Genomic DNA, 16,795 nt, shown 5'->3' with positions numbered 1-16,795 from the left:
TTGATTTCCAATCTCATTTTCAGTTGGTGTTCACTGTATTTCTAAATATGTGCATTGGATTTAACAATACCTATTTGTGAATCCACATTAACTATAAGGTATAGAATTTATAAATGAAGTTAAATCTTTTAATCAAGAAGCATTAGCAGACAGATTTCAAATTAACATGTAGTATACTTTTATATGATTAGAGAATGATATTTACAGCTTATAATCCTGTAAAGGAGAAAAGAAGAAGGATATAAAGGAGAAAAGAGGAAGGATATAGTCTATTCAAATGCAGACAATGTTTTGCCCTTCATGTAAGAAAATCTTAATTCAAGCAATGTTTTGAACTTATTTTAAATCTACAAATATTCATTAAATGTCTACAAATTGCTGAGCCGTGTGCTGATTCGGAGGACGTAAACAGTTTATATTTACAAAAGATATAATAGAGACTTGTATTTCTAAAGTGACTTGAATTCTACTACTAATAACAAAGAAAATTCTTTCCACAACTTTACCAGTCTATATCAACTGTGTCTGCTTGGGGAAGAAGTTGATTCTTCAAGAAGCAGTGACAAGAAGGCAGAACAATAAGTAAACTTGGAGAAAAAGTGAGTTAGAAGCTACTAGATTTGTAAGACCTGGCTATCCCTCCAATATTGTGTAGAAAGCTTCTCAGATAATTGAGGATTATGGTATGGATTACATACCAAATGACCCCCATAGCAACTGTGAATTGAAATTTTCACACTCCTTTTCATTCACAGTTGGTCAATTCCCCAGTACTTGTATTTCTTTTAACTCATCTCCATCATTCTGATTAATATGCATTTCCTACATTGGAAGCAGATGGAAAATGGATCAAAGAGGAAGACCAAGCAGGGAGTGGCAGCACATAACCTGGAATCCCAGGGACTAAGGAGGCTAAGGGAGGAGAATCCCAAATTTAAGGCCAGTTCCAGCAATTTAGCAGGACTTTATTTTAAAATAAAAAATCAAAAGAGCTGGGGATATAGCTCAGTTATAAAGCACCCCTGAGTTCAATCCCTAGCACCAAAAAAAAAAAAAAAAAAACCAAAAAACAAAAAAACAAAACAAAACAAAAAAAAACAACCAAACAAACAAAAGAAGATGACCTGGCCCAGAAATCACCAGGGAAATCAGGTGCTCATAGACGATCATGTGAAAACTTTCAGCATCAATGAATGAATAGGCACAGAGGTCTTATCACTCTTAGAAAACACCCACAGTTTTGTTAATTAAATAATCAATTTTTATTGTCACTGAAGAGCCTACAATCTACATACTCATCTTATTTCTGGGCAAAAACAGTGTCTTAGGAAGTTCCTACTATATCACTATAACCCAAATACGCAGGTGGCCTAGGCTAGAATTCAGTTAATTCCACTCCTGTGAAAACACTTCAAGAAGGGCTAACAGCAATGGTAATACTGAAATTTATATACATCTGACTGATGAAGCCCTAATAAAACAGAGGTTTCTTAACAAACCATTAAGCAGGTCAAATTGTACTTGTTTCTTATTTTAAAAGGGCTAATAAAATTAAAATGAGAATGGATTTTACCCTGGGAAAATCAAAAGCAAAAAAGTCATCTTAAGAGATGCAATTCCTTGAGAATGCAGATTATAAAGAGCCTCATCACAAAATGACTGCATTTTAATAGCTCAAGTACTCTTTAAGAAAAAAAATTATTTAGATTTAAGAATCAACACTTGATAAAAATGTACAAAGGCAAAACTCTGAGTGACAATAATAGCAGGCAAACAAAACATCTGAGCACTGGCAAAATTAGCAAACTAATGGGGAAATGCAATTAAGAGAAACAGAATTCATCAAAGAACACAAGAATGGCAAATAAAGTAAAAATACTGTGGCTCATGGTTTTATAACTAAAACTAAAGGCTTTATAACTAACTCTGCCACATCCCAGTATAACACTGGGAAATTTATTTAACCTTTCTTGGTCTTCTTTTTTTTTGGGGGGTGGGGGGGTGGGGCACGTGCGCAGGCAGCATGTTACTTACATTATCTCAGGCTGGTCTCTAGGTTGTGATCCTCCCACTTCAGCCTCCCCAAGTAGCTGGGATTACGAGTATATATCAATAAGCCTAGCTTCTCAGTCTTTATTTTTTAAACAGAAATACTATCTATACTACCAGAAATAACATGAACACTACCCTACCAGCCACAACAAAATACTATTACTAGCTCTAACAACTAGAAGAATCTCCTGAAACACATAGTCCTAAAATCATGAACTATACACTATTAGATTCAAGACCTACTTAAGAGCACTCAGATCAGAGAGGAGTTAGACAAACATACCTTTTATTCATAATCAGTTTATTTTGGAGCAAAGTCTACAATAACTGGTAAATAAACCACAAATTACACACCAATAAAGGAACAGAACTATCAAACCAGCTTAACATCAAATGAAATGTGTTCAAAGAAGGAGCAAACCTGGACTGGGGTTGTAGGTCAGTGGTAAAAGCGCTTTCCTAGTATGTGTAAAGCACAGGTTCAATCCTCAGCACCACATAAAAATAAATAAATAAAATAAAGGTATTATGTCCATCTACAACTAAAAGATATTTTTTTTAAAAAAGGAGCAAACTTAGAAGAATAATGATACAATAAATATTGTAAAGTATGAAAATCCAATTCATTATGCAAATAGCCTTAAACACAGAGGCTCTAAAAATCAGCATCAGGGATATATTTGAGGATATTAAAAAGCTTCTGAGAACCAACAATAATTTACCCTGTTTACTTCTTTTTTGTTTGTATTTTCTGCTTACCTCTTGAATGCTAGGCGAACACTCTGCCACTGAGCTATACCTCCAAATCTGTTTTTAAATGAAACTTGATGAACTGATTCTCAAGTTTGTTAGAAAGAGTAAATGTGAGTAAATGGCCAAAATTGAAAACAATATTAACAACAACAAATGAGGACTTCTACTACCACCTGGCATAAAATACTATAACAACAAAACTATATTACTGGCATGGCAGCACACACCTGTAATTCTACCTACTTGGGAGGCTGAAATGGGAGGATCCCAAGTTCAAGGCCAGCCTCAGCACCTTAATGAAACCCTATCTCAAAATAAAAAATAAAAAGGGCTAGGCGTATAGTTCAGTAGAGCAGACCTGAGTTAAATCTCCAGTCCTGCAATAAATAAATAAATTAATTTAATTAAATAGAAACCAGTTTGGTTTTGATACAAAAACAGACAAACAGAACAATGAAACTCTGACACAGAATCCAGAAACAGTCCCAAGTAAAACTAGGAATTCAGTAAGTTACAGCCAACATCTAAAATCAGTGGGGACTCAGGGAAAATCATGGCTCAGTGGTAGAGTGCTTGCCTAGTAGCATATGTCTGGGTTTGATCCCCTGCCCTGCAAAAACAAAAAAAAAGTCAATGGGGAAAAGATGAACTAATTAATGAAGGATACTCATGCTATCCATCTGCACAAAAAGTAAAATTAGATCCCTGCAGCATACTATATATACAAAACTAAATTTTAAATTCCAGATAAATTAAAGCTTTAAAACACAAACAAGCAAAAACCCTTTGAGATAGAGAAACCCTCTTGAGATAGAGAAAGGTGTTACTAAACAAAATATAAAACAGCTAAGGTCTATGTTGGACCACATAAATAAAAACTTTTTTGGCCTGGCGCAGTGGCGCACGCCCGTAATCCCAGCAGCTTGGGAGGCTGAGGCAGGAAGATCAAGAGTTCCAGGATAATCTCAGCAATTTAGCAAGGCCCTAAGCAAATCACCGAGACACTGTCTCTAAGTAAAATACAAAAGGGGTTAGGGAGGGTCAGGATTGTGGCTCAGTGGTAGAGCGCTTGCCTAGCACATGTGAAGCACTGGTTGAATCCTCACCACCACATAAAAATAAATAAATAAATAAATACCCATTGAAAACTAAAAAATATCTTTAAAAAAAAGGGCTAGGGATGTGGCTCAGTGGTTAAATGCCCGGGGTTCAATCCCTAGTACCAAAAAAAAAAAAAAAATCCTTTTTGAACAAAGACAGACATCATAAATAGAATCAAACAACAAGCAAGAACTTGGAAGAATACATTTTCACTACAATATTTTCACAACACATGCATGATATACATTGTATATAAAGAGATCCTACTAATCCATTCATAAAAGCTCAATACAAAAAGGGGAAAGCAGGACAGTGGCACCACTTATAGTCCCAGCTACTCTGGAGGCTAAGGTTGGAAGATCACTGGAGTGTAGGTGTTGGGAGACTAGTCTGGGCAACACAGCAAGACTCTATCAAAGGTAAGGGGGTAGCACCCCTGGGTTCAATACCCAGTACCAAAAAAAAAATAGAAAGTAGGGGAGGACAAAAGACAAGAACAAACAACTCATGGCAGTTTGGGGAGAGAGGTTCAACCTCATTGGTAATAATGAAAATGCAAATTTAAAAAATGTGATTCCATTTTCCACCCATCAGATTGGTCAAAGTAAAAAAGGCCACTAAAATGACAATGGCATGGATACAGGGAGACCAATATGCTCATACTTTAGGCAAGTGCTCAGCATTTTTAGGGAGAAATCTGTCAAAGTCTATCAAAATTTAAGTTTCCCCTTAACTAAGTAATTCTACTTTGGTAGCACATGTTCTGAGACACTTGTAGGTGAATGTGCATGTTCATGGTAACATTATTTGTAAAAGACAGAAAATCTAAATGCCCACCAACATATGAATGGTAAAATTATTGCACATGTTATGAATTGGACAATGTGTTCTCCCATGGAAAGCTCAACAAGATACATTGTTTTAAAAATGCAAGACACAAAACAATAAGTAATGTGTCCACTTTTTAATTAATGCACTTTCAAACTCTGTAGTTTTATAAGATAGATTTATATACATACAAACTTTTTAAGTTTTAACTTTTAAAACCCATGCACATCTCTTTTAATTAACTTTTTATTTGTTCTACACATATCTTTAAAAAAACACAACAAAGCAAGATTTAAATGTTTTATTAATATTGAATCCCAACAGCACAGCAAAATTAAATTAAACATAGCCTCATTTCAAGTGAAGATAAGAATCTCAATATAAGGGGGCTGAGCAGGTAGCTCAGTGGTATAGTTCATGCTTAGGTGTCCCCATCCCTGCTCCAAAGAATCTTCAACATTAAAAAAAACACCATCTAATCTCAAGGAAATAAAAAAAGAAAAACTTGCACAATTAAAAATTTATTTAAACTCTAAAACTAAGTCATTGTAGAAAATAGACTTTCTATATGCCTGTAATCCCTGCTACTTAGGAAACCAAGACATGAGAATTTCAAGTTTTTGCAGCTTCGGGAATTTAGTGAGGTCCTATCTCAAAACTAGAAAAGGGCCAAGGATGTAGCTCATGGTAGAGCACCTCTGGGTTCCACCCCCAGTAACCTCCCCCCTCACATACAAAGATAATAGCAGCTTTAGAGATAAGCTATTGGTGAATTGTTCTAGAACCAAAATCAATTCAAATGTTTAGATAAAAATTTCTCTGGAAAGTGATCCACCCCTCAAACAAAGGAAAAACAAAAGTATAATACAGCAACACAGAAACACTGCATGGGCATGAAGTCAAGAGTTGTAGGAAGAGACAAAAAACAGTCCAGTTTCATAGACTAGAAACAGATGGAAATTTGGAGACATACTCAGTTGACAGGATCCAAAAGGTAAAGCAGAAAAGGTTAAGAAAAGAAAATGTATTTGATGAACCCCTACTCTAGACACTAGAGTTCAAAATTATAAATAGGATGTTCTGGAAATGCCATTTCCATGGCACAGACAATATACCCACACTATTGGACTCCAGAATAACCTGTTGGTGCACTTTCATAAGTTTACTATGCCAAACAATTTTCTCATTCACTTTAGAGAAAATGTATCACTGCTTAGACAATAAAAAATACCTTCATTTTTAGTTTAACAACATGTGTTAATAGAAGAAAGCGTGAGAAAAAAAATCATTTGGCTTTGAAAAATAGTACATGTTTAAAAAAATTTAGTATAAAATTTACCTTTAAGCATGCATTTTGTTCAATCTAAAATTAAAGTCAGTGTAGGAATATACTTTTGGATGACACAGCAATCAAATCTTGGTCCAGCCTAGAATTTAATGTTGATCATATAAAACTGTGTTATTTTTGTATGATAGAGTAGAATATAAGGGACTCCTGGTTCTTGATTAGAACTTAACTTTATCAAGTAAAATGCACTCCAAAGTGGTAAGCTTCACGGAAAATTTTTCTATAACATTTTCTTTCCTGCCATGACAACACAATAGGAAGAGATCTGAAAACCATTTGCAAATGAACACCTCCTATGCTACTAGTCTGATTTAATTAACTACTATACCCACTATACATTGCAACCAAAGAAATGAGAGACTGTTTCTATCCCACCTTCTAACTTTCTATCTATCACTCTCCCCTCTCTTTTCCACTCCGATGTCCCAAGCACAATATACACATTTATCAGTTATACTTCTTTTGCAGTTTTGGACTAATTTATTAGTCTTTTCATCTCCGATACATACATATGGTACATAATATGGTACATACATATACAAAAGAGAACTAAATTCTAACATGCAAGATGTAAGACCTTATTATTATTAACTTTTTTATTTCATGGACACTTGCAAGAAAATAAAATAATCCACAAGATGGGAGAGAATTTCTGCAAATCATGTATCTGGATAAGGAACTGTATCTAAAATACATAAACTTCCACAATTCAATAATAAAAAGATATGTAACATGATTAAAAAATGAACAAAGATAATTTTTAAGATACAGTATTCTAAAAACAATACTACTTCACATCTCCTAGATGGTCATAATTTAAAAAACAATCACAAGAAAACAAAAAGTAAGTGCTGGTGAAGGAGAGGAGAATCCTTGTACATTGCTCCTTAGAATGTAAAATAGTATAACTGCCATGGAAAACAATTTCATGGTTCCTCAACAAGTTAAACACAAAATTACCATATCAACTCAAAAAATTCCACTTCTAGGTATATATTTCAGAGAACTGAAAACGGACTCAAACAGATGTTTGTACATCAATGTGTACTGCAGCATTATTCACAATAACCAAAAAAGGAAACAACTCAAGTGTCTATCAACAGATGAATGAATAAGCAAAATATGGTACATACATACAATGGAACATTACTCAGCCACTAAAAGAAATCAAGTTCTGACTCATGCCAATCCAGATGAACACTGATAATATTAAGTGAAATAAGGCAGACACAAAATGACAAGTATGATTCCACTTCTATGAGGTATTTAGAATAAGCAAGTTTATGGAGACAAAAAAATAGATTAGAAATTAATAGGGGCTGGGAAAAAGGAATACAAAGTCTCTGCTAAAGGTTAGCTTTTGTTTGGGTGATAAAAATTTTTTTAGAAATATAACAGTGGCAACAGTTAATACATTCATATTGCAAAGGCAATTAATGCTGAACTGTACACTTAAAATGTTAAAATAGCAAAATTTCATGTTATATTTTACAATTTAAAAAACTAACAGGATAATTAAGATACACAGTATTAACTTGTGATACTTATATGACTATGAGGTCATTAGTTCCATTCGTTACCCATTATGAATATAAATAGCATTTACACCTTAAGCTTTTCCTTAAATCCATTTGTCCTTTCTAAAATGCAAAAATCTAATTTGAAACACTAAGTAGAAAGACTTTTTTCTTATTCAATAGATTCTAAAATACCACACAGATTTTTTAAATCTGCTAACTGATTAGCATATCATTGCCTTATGCTGTAGTAAACAGTGAGAATATCATGATCCCCCGTAACAACTTTTGTACAAGTTACTTTTTGATCTCTCTTTCCTATAGGTCTTTTCTAAAATAAAGGTCACCATTTACACAGTGAGTGCCATGTATTGTACTAAACACTATAATAAGCATTACCTCATTTAACCTTTATAACAACCCAGTTGGCATCGTTTCCAAATGAAGATACAGAATCAAAAAAAGCCATACAGCCAGGCACAGTGGCACACACCTGTAATCCCAGTGGCTCGTGAGATCCTGTCTCTAAATAAAATAAAAAATAGAGCTGGGGATGTGGCTCAGTGGTGGAGTGCCCCAAGTTCAATTCCCAGTACCCTCCCTGCCAAAAAAAGCAATATAGTCATAGATGCTACACAAAGATTCAAATATCTGACTTCAAAATCTACATTCTTTCTAAAACTTTGCTATACTATAAGAAAGTTGGCCCTAATATACTATTTCTTAAATATTTTAACTTTAAAGCTACACACAAAAAATTGTTACATTTCAAAAACTATTTCTTTTTTCAATGTTAGAGAATCCTTGGTACCACTCTGAAGTTATATAAAAACACAAAATACAGAAGGGAATATCAAATTTACTGGTACTCCCATTTGTATAGTACAGAACAGCAAAGGCGCATATGGTAACTGGGTAATTTGTCCTTTGGCTAGACTGGGTTACATGCTAACATTGAAGTCTTGAGATACAAATCTGTTTTAGGACTGGCAACACCACCTACCCCATTTTGTAAAAGGCTCCATTTTACAAGAGAGGAAACAGATATGCTGGCTCGTCAGTAGTGGAAAGCTGGCACTTGAACCCAGGTCTCCTGACTCTTAGTAACTATTATTCTTCAGTAGGCCTGTGAGGCAACCCCTCCGTGACCCATGTAGAAATGATAGTCTTCTGCCTTTAAGCTACCATGGTAGTTGAATACCAGAGTCAAGTCCACTGGTGAATGTTAAAAAAAAAAAGACTCAAAGTTGCTGGGCTTCTACTGAATCCTGGCATGGAGAAGTGACCAGGAACTTACTTCATCCACACATAAAAATCCAAATATATTTGACCCACCTTGATTCAGTCCAATTTTGACTATCCTTGCTTCATTTGCTTCATTCTAACAGGCCAAGAAAATTTTCCACTATTTGAAAACTTAAATTAGTCATCAAGTCAGTTTCAATTACATAATCAAAACATCTACTAGGCTTTCTCTATATTCTCAGTAGACACCAAGAAAATGAAAATTCATGTTATCTATATAAACAATACATAATTAAAAGGTAAATCCCATGGCTTAAATTAAACACATAATACTCTTCAATAGCAAATATCAATGACTAATACATTCTGGGAACTCTATACAGAATGGGAAGGGAAGCAATCTTTTGTGTAGTCCTAAATTAGGCATATTTAAGTACTTGTTGGTATGGGATATATCCCACTGGTAAATGGAACCAACTTTCAGGTCTTTTTGAAAAGACTGATGAAAACCAGGCATGAAATTTGTTTCAGGGGACCCAATTTCCTCAAAGTAAAAATTTCTGAGCAATAAGTTTAAAAAAAAAAAAAAAAAAAGGTATTTTTTTCTTGTACTCAAGTGATGTTTTGTTAACTTTACTCACCAGGCAGGATAAAACTGTCAGCAAGCACTATGTCAGTCACACCTGTTCTCTATTAAGTTCAAAATGTTCTTATCACATGTTTAGTCTGTAAAAAATGTTCTTGATTTGCCAGTTAAAGCAACCAAAATGTCAAAGCAAATACATTTTCATATGGCAATTGGGTTAAAAGTACTAGCTTTAAGGTAACCAGAGTAAGTATGACCAGGACAACATGACCCAAAGAGTAAGACAGTACTCTGTTCCCATCCTTATTCTCATATCTGGTCAAAAAGTCTTTCCTACTAGAGAAACTTCTCTGAAATGCTTTGAATTTGAATTCAGAAGGCCAACTATTGGGGTGTGGGTAGGGAAGAATGAAGGAACTTTGGATTATTCAGAGGAGAGTAAGGGGAGGGTGGGGCGGTAGTGATGGGAAGGATAGTAGAATGAGATGGATATTATTACCTTATATACATGTATGAAAAAATAATTTTAAAAAATTTTAAAAAACAGGCCAACTGTTAAATGACTATACTCCTGTGTGTCTTTTGAGGATCTTCAGTGACTAGAAATCTCTTTCACGAGCATCTTAACTAGAACTTGGTGTTTAGATTAACCAATTATTGTCAATGAAACTTTAATCAAAAGGGTGTAAATCAAGTATTCTTCAAAAGCAATAAAGATAATGGAAAAAAAGTAATATTGAAATGGGGTGATAATATCTAATTATGATTGGGGTTAAAAAAATTACACATGTATTTTTTTTTTTTTCCAGAGAAACCCCTCCTGGGCCCATCACAACACGCTCATATAGTTGGAGACAAGTTTTCTTTTAATGCATGACTGAGCTGGCAGAAAAGTAAAGAAATAACTCAGATATAGATAAGACAAGAAAGCACAAATGTGGAGTGAGTGCTAGATTTGTGGCTGCCCTGAGATCTCCCCATCCCTAAAACACTGATGGCTTAGAGTCTCAGATTTAATGGGGGAGGGAGGATATATACCACCACCACAACAAAGACTTGAGGCCTAAATAGGGTAGAGGATGGAGGTCAAATCAGCGTTCCACATAATGTCAGGACCCCTGAAGAATGATATTCTTAGCGGTTGAATTAGGAAAAAAGAATTCACCACACGGAGAAAATAGCAAAAATTCCCAGTCACCAGTTTATACTAAAGAAACTCCAAAGGATATATTTTAAGAAGAAAAACAATCTCAGAAGAGGGATGTGAGGCACAAAAAGAAATGGTGAATGAAAAAAAAAAATAGTATGTATGCATGGGAGCCATTCTAAACAAACTTTTACATCTTTGCTACAAAACATTATCATATCGTGTGTAAGGAACAAATAGATAACATAAAATTAAAATTCTGAAAAACAGAATAGAAAATAGACCTAAATGTCCTAAGGTGTTTGCATTGTTTGAAGAAAAGTAAAGATATTGTTAGACTAATCGTTAGACTTTAAATGTGTGCGCAAAATTTCTAGGGTAATCAATAAAATAAAAGGAATATGCTACACAGCTTCCAAAGTAGGAAGGAATAAATCTGAAGGCCAAATCAAAAGACAGGGAGAGGGTAATGACAAGTAAAAGAAACAGAACAGCCAAAATGATGATAATACCAATAACAGCTAACATTTATATTAGACTTGGTATATCCAGACTTTGTTCTAAGCCCTTTATATATTTAATGCCCACAAAGACCCAATGACATAAATGCTATGTATTGTTACCATTTTACAGATGAGGAAATTGAAGCAGAAAAGTTAAATTATTTTGTTAAGATAACACACATAGTAGATGGTGGGGTGAACTTTCAACACAGGCAATCTGACTCTGGAATCAGAACTCCATAAACTGCTTAATAGACAACACACAGGTATGGCACTTGTGAAATTTGCATCCCTTCAATTAATGTTTTGTCAATGTTTTGTTAGACTAGAATGCCTAACAAAGAATAAGTACAGATCAAAACGTTTCCTTCGTTTACTATTTATAGATAAGAAGGAAAGGTATGTTAACATATATGAAGTCATTTTGTTATGTACGTTCTCGTGGGTAATCCTCATGATCTCTGTTTAAGTAGATTAATATTCCCAGTTTTCAGTGTTGGAAACTAAAAAGCCAAAAATTTTAAAAACTCACAAAGGAACATGAGCCCCAGGTCTGACTGATTTCCAAACCTACTTACATATTTATGGAGCATCAATGTATGCCAAGGCTTCGTGCTAGACATGAAAGATACAATTGTAAGTTTTAAAATCCAGGGTTTGGTCCAGCACTTGCCTAGCATGTGTGAGGCACTGGGTTCAATCCTCAGCATCATATAAGAATAATTAATTAAAGATATTGTGTCCATATACAACTAAAAACAATATTTTTTAAAAATCCAGGGTTTTTAGAGCTTATAATGGAAGACCAAATAATCAAAAGAAAAAATGAAAATGAATTACAAACTAATAAACATTACAAGGTATCCTGACAATATATGAGAAACCTGACCTAATCTAAAAATGTCAGGGAAGTTTCACTGAGGAACTATCATTTAAGTCCATGGTTCCCAAACTGTATGCCAAGATGCCCTGGAGCACCACAGCAAATTTGCAAGAGTGTCCTGCATTTAAATTTTCAAAGAAAACACAGTAAAACTTGATATATGTAAGATAACAAGTGAACTACCAGTTCAAGTAGCTCAGTTTCAACATTAGAACATGGTACATTCCTTTCAATGACACCATATCTTTGTGATGTTTCTGTTTTTGTTTTGTTTTGGTGGGCAGTTGCTATGAGAACAAGTACTACATGAAAATTGATGTGGAAAAGGAAAAGAAGGCGGAAACGTCCAATTTGATTCCAAGGCATGAGAAACTGCTTCAAAGAGTCAAGGATTCTATGGACCATTTCTTTTTCTGATAATTTAAAATTTTGTAAAAAACAAAAAAATATTACTCCAATAAGAGGAAAGAGTCCTACTTTTAAACACTGAACATTAACATCCAATGGATATTTTTTCTAACTAGTTTTTTTTTTTTTTTTTTGAGTGCTAATCTGTTTGGGGGATTTATAATTAGGAACTTGAAAATCTGCTCAGCATACCATTAATTCACTGAGCATAAACAGAAGTGTTGCCTGAGAAATCTGAGGAATACAAAGCTTGGTCTCATTCACACTTCTGGTTCAGAAATTCAAAGCACTAACTACCACTTGAGCGCCCCCTGGGGACCAAATTTTTAAAATTCACACATTTTTGGGAGAAATTCATAACTTCTATAAACATTCATTCAACAATTATTTATTAAGTACATACTGTGTGCCAGGCAAAATGTTCAGCAATGAAGACAAAAAAAATGAATAAAACTAAGTTTTTGATTTCTATATGCTTAAAATCAATAGCATCCCAAACTTTTTCTAGGTATAGTAAGTAGGATGGCAATGCAAAGGATGAATTATGCATAGAAGTCATGAGGAAGTTACGACACAGATGACAAATATACTTTTGGGGTGTGACAGAAAGCAATTTGACATGGATATAAACCTTAGTCATAAATTGTTTATGTAAGTAAAATGTTCACAATCTGTAAGAGAGCAGGTTTAAATATTTCTTTCAACTAACACATATAAAACTGTGGTTGTTATTTTCAAAAGTAAGTTTAGGTTATATTCCCAGATTCTCTGAGGTCATAACAACAAGTATAAATAAAGTTTAATTATAAAAATTCAAAAATAACACAGCAATTCCATAATTTTTTTTTTTTTTTATAAACAAGTCATTACAAAATAACAATTCCATTCTGGGCACTTAACTAGTAAAGTTTTGCACCGATTTATTATTTGCTTATTTATTTACTGGTACCAGGGATTGAACTCAGGGTGCTTTACCACTGAGCCACAACCTAGCCCTTTTTATTTTTTGAGACAGGGCCTCACTAAGTTGTTGAGGTTGGCCTCAAATTTGTGATCCTCCTGCCTTAGCCTCCAAAATTGCTGGAATTACAAGTGTGTGCCATCACTCCTGGTTTGCACTGATTTTTTAAATGGCTAATTTTCAAAAACAAACAATACAGGAGGACACATTTAGAAATAGTTAGAAAACAACAAAAAACTGGAAAAAGCCCAGTATGAATAAATAGGCAAGGTCAATCCCCAAACTTCCTCAAATCTTTTCTTCCCAGTTGGGAACACTTTCAGTAGAATATCCTATCAAATTTGCCTTTTCCTCCTCATGGAGCAATTAGTAGAATAGAATGCAGCCTCAGAGGGAGGGAAAAAATGTACCAGCTTTCCTCCAACTACACTCCTTTTCCCTAGCTGCAGTGCTCCAGGGTCTTAGACAGAAAGATCCTCAGGTTCTGTGGCCAGGACTCAGAAGTACTTACAGTAGACAGGGTTGGAAATCAACATAATTTTCTCCAAGAAAGTATTCTATTTCAGTCACGTTTCAGGTACCCTATTAACTAAATTAGCTTTGACATGATAGTTGGGAATTTAACATTGATGCAGATATCTTGAAAAAATAATTGAGTTCCAAACGGTATTATCTTTTGGAATTCAGTTTATGAATACTGTATTAAAAAAATACTGAGCCAAGCTGGACACAGTGATGTATGCCTATAACCCCAATGACTCAGGAGGCTGAAGTAGGAGAAGCACAAAAAAACCTCAGAATGCAATTTCTAGTCCAGTGGTAGACTTTAAGAGATTCTCCATATAGTTTGAGTAGTTTTATGCAGTCCTCTAGAATTTTCTTTGTGCTGGGTGCCATGGCACATGCCTATAATCGCAGCAACTCCAGAGGCTGAAGTAGGAGGACCGCAAGTTCAAAGCCAGCCTCAGGAACTTAGCAAGGCAACTTCACCAGACCCTGTCTCAAAATAAAAATAAAAAGCGCCAGGGATGTGGACCACTGATAAAGCATTCCTAGGTTAAATTCCTACTACTAAAAAAAAAAAAAAAAAAAAAAAAAAATACTGAGTCAAAATACAAAAGACTCACAAAAGGAAGTTTTAATAATATAATACATTATAGGTATATCTCACATGGAATCCAATAATTGGTAAGAATATTCTTTGTTCAGTAATAGCTGATTATATTTTAAGACTGTTAACTTCTTTACTCTGTTCAGTAATAGCTGCTAATATTTTAAACCTCTTAATTACCAATTATTGGATTCCAGTAATATGGGTAGTATTAGTTGGGTGTGGGCATTTAAAGACACTTCATGTTTCAGAAAGAAAATACTTAAATGTACTCAAATGTAACAGTAAATATAACTCAACCAATTTTTAAAAGGTAATACTACTTCAAAAATTAAAAAAAAAAAAGAAATCACGAAGTTTAAAGTACAGAAAAAAATCATTTGCATCTGTGTGCCAGATATCTTGCCTCATTTAATATTCACAAATACCATACAGGACAGGTATTTCTATTTTCTCCGTTTTTACAATGGAACTCAAGCTAAAAGTAACCTGACTGGTGCGAGAGAAACAGTAACTACAGTCACGGTTTGAACACATATTTGACTCAGGTCTTTGCCCCTCCCCCTATTATGCTATTTATATGTAAGAGTCATTTTGTATGTAAAACAAAACTTGAAATAATGCACTTCTCACTTGTCTTTTAAAAAAAGTGAAAACCCAACAAAATTAAAGTGAGAAAAATAGTATTTTGGGTTGATAATTATAGATAATTATAAATACAGCTGTAAAACACAATGACTTTCAGAGCACATCTTACTTTTTATGGATGTTCTCTAGAGAATAAAATTTAGGACGAGAGTTGATTTATGAACAAAGGAGAGAAGTAAAAGCACAAAGCAAATACAGATCATATCCTGGAAAATAAGGAAATCATTTTACAAGTTCTGGGTCAAAAACTTGTTGGCCAATGAGTTTCACAGTGATTTTTTGGGCGTTCTATGCCAACACAGGTCACCTCTTCCGTTTGTAGTTATTTTTTTTTCTTATCTCCCAAACATTCCCCAGACTGTCTATTAATCCTTCCCAAATATATCACTGCAGATAAACACGGATCTATCACTGAAGACCGAAAAATTTAACTGGCAGTTATTGCACCTTAAAGCAAAAGAAAACTATAACAGGATGCTTGCGATGGGAAGTATTTGAAATTCAGTCAATCTGGGTGCACAGCCTCTTATTTATTAGGCGGGACAACTGAGGCTCGGGGAAAGGAAGTGACTCGCCCAAGGACAAAGCGTGAGGTAGGCAGCAAGGCCAAAGGCTGAATCTTGAGCTCCCTACAGCGCTCCACGGCTCTTTCAACCACAGCACTGGACACAGTCTCCAGCTTGGCACTGCCCCGAAGCATGCTCACAGACCGGGCTCACAGAGCACTCTGCAGTTGACAGGGCGCCCGAAGTAACCCCTGCCCCTCGGGGCTTCTTTCTAGGGTGAGGGTTGGAAGTTTGGAGGGCCTGCAGCAAAGCGCGGAGAGCAAAAGCCCATCTACCTCTTAGGCAGCCGCGCACGGCCTCGAGCCCATATCCGCCCTCCTCCATCCTCACCCTCCACACAACCGGCGGCACACTGACCTCCGCGCCGGGCCTTCTCCCAGCCCACTCGTGACACGCACCCGGTCCCCAAAACGCAGGGAAAAGGGGGCGCAGAACTAAGCGCCCCGGGCAGCCCCCGTGGCGGGCGACCACGCGCCGGCGCCCCTAGCCGCTGCCACGCGGACGGCGCGGTGGCCGCCGGGACGCGTAGTCCGCGGCCGCGGCCGGGGGGCGCGGACCGCCCCGCCGAAATTCCCGGGAGCCCGCAGCTGCCCGGGCCTCACCTCGACGATGCGGGCGCACTGGGTCCCCTTGCCGGCGCCGGGGCCGCCGAGTACGAACACGACCAGCGGCTTCATGAGGCTGGGAGGGCAGAAAAGTGGCTGGCGGGTCAGCAGCGGGAAGCTTGGGCCCAATACGTGTAGCAACCGGCGGCAGCAGCACCTCAGCATACACCGCGTCTCTGACAGCGCCCGGCGCGGCGCGGGCGGGGCGAGGCCAGGCGGGGCGGGGCGGGGCGGGGCGGAGACGGTGGAAAAAGGGGCGGGCCCAGTGGGCGCCGCGGCCTGGCCGCGGTAGCTGCCCGGGCGTCCTTCGCGGCCGGAAGGGGCGGAGCCTGCGTGGCGCGGGGGCGGTGCCGCCGCGTGGCATCCGGCCGGGCCGCGCCCCCTTTTCTCTTTGCCCAGGGCTGGAGCTGGCGGTTAAAGCCCTCGGGCTGTGGGCATTTCCTGCAAGGCTTCGAGTGTCTGGATCTGTTCCGGGGCTGGCGCGTGATACTCTGCAGCGCGAATGCCATTCTGCTCGCAAGGAGTTTCAATTC

The 16,795-nt window shown here is 36.7% G+C and overlaps 1 protein-coding gene across 1 annotated transcript in view; it reads right to left on the bottom strand.

Moving 5' to 3' along the window:
- Positions 1-16,502, bottom strand: part of CMPK1 (cytidine/uridine monophosphate kinase 1) — a 40,597-nt gene extending 24,095 nt beyond the window's left edge. Inside the window, exon 1 of the mRNA XM_079155006.1 lies at positions 16,260-16,502. Coding sequence (XP_079011132.1) covers positions 16,260-16,427 — 168 coding nt within the window. The 5' untranslated portion in view covers positions 16,428-16,502. The remainder of the gene's footprint in view (positions 1-16,259) is intronic.
- Between the last annotated feature and the right edge of the window lie 293 nt (positions 16,503-16,795).

Source organism: Sciurus vulgaris, assembly GCF_902686455.1.
Source record: "Sciurus vulgaris genome assembly, chromosome: 1".
Lineage (NCBI taxonomy): Eukaryota > Metazoa > Chordata > Mammalia > Rodentia > Sciuridae > Sciurus > Sciurus vulgaris.
The sequence above is the reverse complement of the archived record's forward strand: the minus strand, read 5'-3'. Positions and strand labels throughout refer to the sequence as shown.